Source organism: Wasmannia auropunctata, unplaced genomic scaffold, assembly GCF_000956235.1.
Source record: "Wasmannia auropunctata unplaced genomic scaffold, wasmannia.A_1.0 LD333486.1, whole genome shotgun sequence".
Lineage (NCBI taxonomy): Eukaryota > Metazoa > Arthropoda > Insecta > Hymenoptera > Formicidae > Wasmannia > Wasmannia auropunctata.
In genome coordinates, this window is record NW_012029404.1 from 53,389 (window position 1) to 60,961 (window position 7,573).

The window sequence follows — 7,573 nt, forward strand, 5'->3', positions numbered from 1 at the left end:
TTATATAAATAAATAAGTCGAAATATATATTAAATTTACCAGAATCATGATAGAAACAATATCATTCAATACAGTTTCTATCTCATTTTCATTTCCTTCTTTGAAACATGCCTCGCACACTCCAATAATCTTGTGCAAATCATCTTCTATACCTTTAGGAGATTTTTCTTCGCTAATTTCTGCACCAAGACTCTTAAAATATACTCTGAGTTCTTGCGCCTAATAATAGAAATAATAACTAATCTTATGAAAACATAAGTATGTAATACTTTTACTAATGTTTTTATAATTACTGTTTGCTTAATTACAAGGAACTTGTTAGATTGTCATTTGTTAACGCTGCAGTGGCACACATATTTTCAGTACCTGAGACTAGTACACATGGATTTTGAGGTTCCTAAAGGCTCGAAAAAATCTGTTAAAATTTGTTTTTTAAGGTCTTTACTAAATTATTCTGCTATGTAGATATTGGGAAAATTATAAAAATTACTTTCTGCATTAAGCACAAGAATAAGAATCATTAAAAACGGCTATAGATGTGCGGGATTCATGTGTGTCACTGTAGGGTTAATATTCATTTTGATCTAACCTAAAAATATTACAGATGATACGTTTTGAAGCTGTCCCTTGTACATGCAATGTGGATATACCAAAAAATACATTCTAAGGAAATTGCAGACCACGATTATTATTTAATTTTGCAAATTTACCTGGTCATCTAACGGCAATTCCATGAAAATTGGCGGTACCTGCATTTTGATAAACTAACACGTTTTATCGTGACAAAATTCGATAACTAAAGAGACTAACAAAATGTAGACTTATGTAGAGTAGAGTCCTAGATTATCAGAGAAGCGCGACCGGTGTTACGAGTCCTGATTGGACACGCAAATGGCCAATCATAAGTTTGATTTATTCGGCAGCCATTTATAATAGCGATAAATCAATCTTATGATTGGCCATTTGCGTGTCCAATCAGGACTCGTAACACCGGTCGCGCTTGATAATCTAGGACTCTAGTGTAAACTAGGCCTATGATTTTTCCTTCGAATAAACAGCGCTTTTATCTCACTTAAGTTGGTGCACTTGACTCCACCGCCTCAGGGCTCAGAATTCAGAATAGATTGGTGTGTAGCACAGTGTAGCAGCACAGCAATTTGTATATAAAATCATGAGTTGGGAGCCCGGTCAGCCCGGAGCGGAAGCTTTTAGTAATAAGAAGAAGAAGATACATATAAATATATAATAACTGAATAACATAACAATTCTCTCGATGACTTCAATTCTTTATCACAGTGGAGTGTGGACTTAGTAGATCCAACTTTTGAGCAGAATAATCATGCTTGATAATGAAGGTATACATTTCATAACGACATGCCACGTATTTGTTTTTATGTAACAATGTATTATCCAATTCCAAATCGTATCATTAATGCATTTTTTTATTTAGTCAGATAGAATGGCGGAAATCTTCAACCATAACTACAAAATAAACAATATTTGAGATTCTTATGAAAAAAAGGCTACTAAGCATACACATATGTAAGTATAACATACTTATTCATGTGAAAATATATTTAGATGAAATAACATTAATAACTTGAAACAATTAAGATATATTATTAAATTATCACACAATTTTATTGTAATAATTATATGCATGACACATATACAATTGATTGATGAAGAAAATACTTGTATATTGTAAAATCTTAACATTAATGCGAACATGAAATAATACAACATGAAATTTATCTCATGTTATAATGCTTATTTTATAAATATGTAATTTATTAGAAACAACCATAAGCTACAAAAATTAAGATTTATTCAAATTATAATTAATATGAAAAATATCCGAAAGTCTTTGGGTATAGGTACTCAAATATAGAATTTGATACCAACTATTCATAAAAGTCAGAAACTTTTATAATGGTGTTGAAATAACGTATCATTAATTTCTGTTAGATTAATAGTTTTGCAAGCTGCGTCTACTGCTTGTGTCATAGCTGGTGTACCACAACTGAAAACACCTATCTTATTTGTCTGAAACAAGAATTGTTTCATATATACATTATATATTATGTATATAATTCAAAAGTACGCTATAGTATATGACTCTAGAGAGATAATAATAATAAGGCACTTACAGTAGGATGTAATTTTTCTATAGATAGGAAAAATTGAGAAAACTTTGGTCGTCCAAAATGTGTTACAGCCTTTAAGCCAGTAAACAAAGATTTATTTGAAATCTTTTGAAAATGACGTTCACAAATGTACTGGAAGTATAATTAATTAACATTATTTACGATGAAATACCTAATCCTGTCAGTTAATAACAGTTGCACTTATTAATTTTGATATCTTACCAAAAGTATCGTACGTAGGTCAAATTTTTGATAAAATTGAGTAATAAAAATATGAATGGATACTGTGTTATTAACATCTATTTTTTCAAGCTCTCTTAATATATCAATCATCCATTCAAATTGTTTTTGTGTTCTTGTTACCCAAAGAAAATATACCTACACATAGAATCAATTTTATGTTCTCCTTTTTTGGACCACAATATTGATGTAGCAATGTTATTACTTATTACCTTCTTGCAACCAAAGTTTAAATGGCAATTTGACTTGAAAACAATATCTTTGAGTATTGATGCAAAGGGTGTGACTCCTATACCTCCACCGACCATGATTGCTACTTGATATTTATCCCAATCTTGATGACCTTCTCCATATGGGCCATCTATATGAATCTATCAGGATTAATAAATAATATAATATATAAAAATTTTATTACATAAATGATTATCTGTGTAAACATACTGCAGTTGTGTAGTAATGAACAATAATATATTCTGTAATATAATAATAATAATAATAATAATAAAATAGAAATTAGGAGAAATAAAGATCAATAAATGAGCAAACAAAGATGTAATATAATTATATAATTTTACTCGATAAAATTAAAGCGGAACGTACGTCGACTTTACTAATTGTAAGTCTTCTTCAGTCGCAAATACAAATTTTCAAATTATAATTAATTACATGAATCCTAGTCGGAGAACACGCAAAGTTTCCTTTCCGCGCGGTGTCTGCAGGAGTTGCTTGGAAAAAGACGTTGAGGACGAAGAGAACTTCATGATTGTCGACTATTAATAATCAAATCTAATTACCACAGATTGTCGACAGAAGAAGTGAACAGAGTGGCTTCAGACAACGATCTTGATTTTAAATCTTGGATACCATGACCGGAAAGGAAAAACGTTGCGTGTGTTTTCTGATTAATGTAATTAATTATAATTTGAAAATTTATATTTGCAGCTGAAGAAGCGACTCACAATTAGTAGTGTAAAATTGAACGCGCTCCGCTTTAATTTTATCGAATAAAATTATATAATTATATTACAACATCTTTGTTTGCTCGTTTATTGGCCTTTATTCAAATTTCTATTTTATTCTAAAATATACAAGAATGATAAAAATAGTAGTAGTAGTAATAATAATAATAATGATGATGATGATGATGATGATGAAGACTTACCATTGGTAAGTTTTTATTTGACATTGTGCACATCTCTAGCTTCTCTCTGATATTTGTGGTCCATGGTCCAACCGCTCGTACATGTATACTTAAGTTTGTTTCGTGTGGTGCAGAAGATAAAGTAAACGGATGGTACTCGTTTGTCTGTAACGCTGGACACGCTATTCTAATCCATTGACCAGATTTATATTGAAAATTTAATGGTTTGAGAAATGTTATACATGTTACACCTACGACATGAGTACATACTTACATTTGTGCGTGATATACGTGAGAAATAAGATGAGGGCGCAACACTACAGTTAGATAACAGAAATTGCAATAGTAATATTATTTAAGCAAGAATACCTGATGGCAGAATTTCTGCTTTAAGTATTGGTATTTCTATTGTTGTTCTAGTTACAGTTACGACTTTATCGAGAATAAATAGAATGGCTGGTCCCAGAAAGAAATAATGGAAGTATGGCTCCTGTATGTAGGATAATAGAATAGAGTAGATGAAATGGATTTGCAGTCACACATGATGCAAAGGCAATTACAAGTGTTAAAAATAAAATTGAATTTTATATAAAGACTTACTTACTCAATTACTTACTTGTACTAATCTTCCACTACCATGTAAAATCATTAGTATATAGAAAACCGGATACAAGGAATGTACGAAAGAGAACCAGTTGTAAAATGATTTGCGTACTATCGATAACGAGCACATAAATATTAATCCAGTCAAAATCGTTAAAAATACTCCCGTTATACCTGTCATTGTACCCCAACACCAATAGTGGAATTTAGGAAGTTGGTGCGTCCTAGATATCAATAGTCATGCATAACGACTGATAACGACATATATATATATATATATATATTTGGTTGCGCATAAAAGCGCAAACAAATAGAAATGAATTGTGCAAAATCGTGATTAAAATAGGAAGTAAACAAGCTTACGCATGGAAATAATTGCGAAATAAACACGTCAGATCATCGGCAGTTTGTGTAGATATATGATAAAAGTTGAAGCCATGTCCAATTATGTGTAACACTAAAAGTATCAAGAGAGGAAAATTACGTAGGAAATTAATTAAAGTACAGAAAGGTATCAAAAACACACACACACACCACACCGCACGCACGCACGCAGAGAGAGAGAGAGAGAGAGAGAGAGAGAGAGAGAGAGAGAGAGAGAGAGAATTCAAGTAAGTTAAAAGTTATAAGAATATCTCACCACTAAACGCCAATGCCCAATAAGCGATATATTTATGCATTTCGATTGCTGAATCGAACGGAACGTAGAATTGCAAAATTGTACTTCTTAGAATAGTAATAGTATTGTGACACATCGTAAGTAATAACGTAGAATAAGTAAACATCATAGCTGACGCTGCACCTCTTGTTATAGTCAAGCCATAGCCTAATATTCGTCTCAAACCAGAATGTTCCCGTTGTACAGAGTAATCTGTAATAAGAGCATCGCAATTGATTTACAATCAATGCAAAGAATTCAAGTTTCAAAAGAGTAAAAATATACATATGTTAAAGCGACGTACAATATACTCGCTCTGCGAAAATTCCAAGCAGTAACAAAGTGTATAAACATGCCCAAAATATCTGCAATCGTTTGTTAGCAACATATTTCATTAGAGGGTACCAATAATCGTCCGAGCGTTTTTTTATTTCTTCGACAATTTTTTCGTCGATAATTTCATTATTACTTTTTTCTTCCTTTGTGTTCTGCTCTTGTTCAATTTTGCTTTCAGCTTTGCCTTCAACTCTGGATTGCAATTCGCTTGGATCAGCATACAGACTCTCCACCGTCTTTTGTACCTCGCCAATAAACGTTGATCTAACTGTTTTCACACCCGCGTGAAGTTTCCTGTTTTTTCCGTCTGTAGATACGTTGAATTCCAACTCTGCGTAATTAAATTTATTATTAAAATCACTTAGTATTTGTTGAAAGTCTTGTAGATTTATGGTTTCTTTATTCGCCAAGTCAGCGTGATACATCATAGACTGCACCAAAGCTTCCAGCTCATCATCCCTGACATCAGCGTTGACAGTCTCCATAAAGGATCTAATTATAGTTTTTATGTTAAAACTTTATGTTAATACTAACTAACATACATATAAGGGATGAACGCAGGAGAGAGTTGGACGATTTATTGCAAATATACCTTAACATATTTGAGAACTCCTCTCTCTTCAATCTTCCGGTTCCATTGATATCATACATATCAAACATCAACTTCATCTTCTCTTCAGCAGAGCCTTTCAAAAATATGACCAACATATCAACAAACTCTCGAAACGATATGAAGCCATTCTTATCCTTATCGACTAGATAAAATATCTGCAAATTTAATTTCTTTCGGTATTGACATTTCATCGAAATGACACATCTGTAGTACCAAATATTCGTTAACATTAGCTTATTACATTAACTAATGTGTTAACACAAGTGTCACCTTTTTTACGAACTCGGCGTCCGGTCTCATACTCAGGGCTTCCGCAAATTCTATGATTGTCAACTCGGTGTAAATTACTTCTCGTGCCACTGTCGAATCTATTTGTAAGATTTCTTCTTCTGTATGCGCGATATGGAACGCCTAAAAATGTGGATAGAAATGGTGGATATGTATCGTTGTATCGTTGTAAACAAGTCTCGATAGTTGAATAAAATTTAATATTATTTAAATATCTTGCGTGAAAAAAGAGAAAAGAGGAATATAAATTTGGGTACCTGGGCAAATACAACACGGAAAAACATTTCTAATTTTTTTTGACGGTGTTTCTTAGTTATCGCTTGCTTGAGTAACACTGCATGCGTGGTATTAGTCATCATTTGCACTAAGCGTGCATCCTCAGACGTCGCAATTTCTGATATAAATTTTTCGAATGCTTTTATAAATGCACTTCTCAAAAAATCAGAATCAAACTTGAGCACTAAATCGTAATTGTGGTGTACACGAATCAACATATAATGACTGTCAGTTGTGCAATAAATCTATAAGAAGAAAAAAGAAAGTGAAGAGAAAGTGGTTGATGATTATTGAAGAGAAAAAACAAAAAAAGAAAAAAATATACCGTGATGTTGCTATTGGATGGAAAATCCACTGCACGTATCAAATGTCCCAATTGATTTTTCACTTCCAGTTGTTTCTTTCTTATATTTGGCACTAATAATACGCGTCTCAGTGAAGCTTTTGGATCTTGCCATTCGCTAGCTGTTCATGAAGTAACATTTTCGTTAGTGTGCGTGCGTGTGTGCGCGAGCGAGCGCGTACATTATTACGACATTAATTATTAGACGTATTGGACACTCACCAGTATGTATAATGTCTATGTCATCACTGTAATCTACTTTCCTAACATTTTCTTTCGCTAATTTCTTATCTTTGAATTGTATCTTAAAAACGATTAATGTAATAAAACCTACGTCAAAATTAACATTAAATGTGATGTAATATATCGTAACGAGACATCTTGATAAATAACAATAAGATTTTTACCACAGAATAATGTTGATATGCCTAAAAACGTAAAGATGAAGGACATGCTGCTATTCGAGAAATAGTCATAAGTTTCAGGTTCTGTGCAATTTTCAATTGTGTATTCGTTTATTTGATCTGCGTGAAAACAAAGACCATTTGTACATTTGCCTTCCTTCACAATTTTATTATTAATACAATTGGGATGTATATCATTTGCTGTAAGCATAATAATAGATATACATATTTTTAGTACTTTTAATTGCCATCAAGTGAATATATGTAATATATCTACATATATCTTTTTTTTTTACCTGAGTTAGGAACTCTAAAAGGATTCCTCGAAATATCGTTCCAATCCATTTTAGTGGTGCACATTAGCACATCGTAAAATGTTAATTGTTCCAATCTTTCAACTTCCTCTTCAGTGAAAAGTCTACGAAGAAAAATCAAATATTTATTGTTTATTGAATCAATTATGTGAATAATATGCAATACACGCACGCACGCACGCACGCACGCACGCACGCACGCACGCACGA

The 7,573-nt window shown here is 32.3% G+C and overlaps 2 protein-coding genes and 1 long non-coding RNA gene across 5 annotated transcripts in view; 1 reads left to right on the top strand and 2 right to left on the bottom strand.

Annotated features, from left to right (window-relative positions):
* Positions 1-832, bottom strand: part of LOC105459965 (eukaryotic translation initiation factor 3 subunit M) — a 2,970-nt gene extending 2,138 nt beyond the window's left edge. Inside the window, exons 1-2 of the mRNA XM_011706361.1 lie at positions 711-832; positions 40-219 (exon numbers count right to left, since the gene is read on the bottom strand). Of these exons, the coding sequence (XP_011704663.1) occupies positions 40-219; positions 711-755 (225 nt within the window). The 5' untranslated portion in view covers positions 756-832. The remainder of the gene's footprint in view (positions 1-39; positions 220-710) is intronic.
* Positions 833-1,089: 257 nt separating this feature from the next.
* LOC105459969 lies at positions 1,090-5,414 on the top strand. 3 transcript variants are annotated; one of them, XR_975746.1, is made up of 3 exons: positions 1,090-1,355; positions 1,451-1,542; positions 3,949-4,123. It is a non-coding gene; the product is annotated as an uncharacterized LOC105459969 (long non-coding RNA). The 3 variants fall into 3 exon arrangements; XR_975747.1 differs by lacking the exon at positions 3,949-4,123 and adding an exon at positions 1,969-2,125; XR_975745.1 differs by lacking the exon at positions 3,949-4,123 and adding an exon at positions 5,304-5,414 and having other exon boundaries at positions 1,091-1,355.
* Positions 1,618-7,573, bottom strand: part of LOC105459968 (dual oxidase 2-like) — a 10,982-nt gene continuing 5,026 nt past the window's right edge. The window contains exons 10-26 of the mRNA XM_011706364.1: positions 7,346-7,467; positions 7,053-7,250; positions 6,868-6,975; positions 6,628-6,767; positions 6,284-6,547; positions 6,009-6,149; positions 5,718-5,893; positions 5,094-5,617; positions 4,772-5,002; positions 4,495-4,588; positions 4,145-4,355; positions 3,898-4,018; positions 3,550-3,779; positions 2,600-2,758; positions 2,370-2,525; positions 2,151-2,279; positions 1,618-2,046 (exon numbers count right to left, since the gene is read on the bottom strand). Of these exons, the coding sequence (XP_011704666.1) occupies positions 1,918-2,046; positions 2,151-2,279; positions 2,370-2,525; positions 2,600-2,758; positions 3,550-3,779; positions 3,898-4,018; positions 4,145-4,355; positions 4,495-4,588; positions 4,772-5,002; positions 5,094-5,617; positions 5,718-5,893; positions 6,009-6,149; positions 6,284-6,547; positions 6,628-6,767; positions 6,868-6,975; positions 7,053-7,250; positions 7,346-7,467 (3,133 nt within the window). The 3' untranslated portion in view covers positions 1,618-1,917. The remainder of the gene's footprint in view (positions 2,047-2,150; positions 2,280-2,369; positions 2,526-2,599; positions 2,759-3,549; positions 3,780-3,897; positions 4,019-4,144; positions 4,356-4,494; positions 4,589-4,771; positions 5,003-5,093; positions 5,618-5,717; positions 5,894-6,008; positions 6,150-6,283; positions 6,548-6,627; positions 6,768-6,867; positions 6,976-7,052; positions 7,251-7,345; positions 7,468-7,573) is intronic.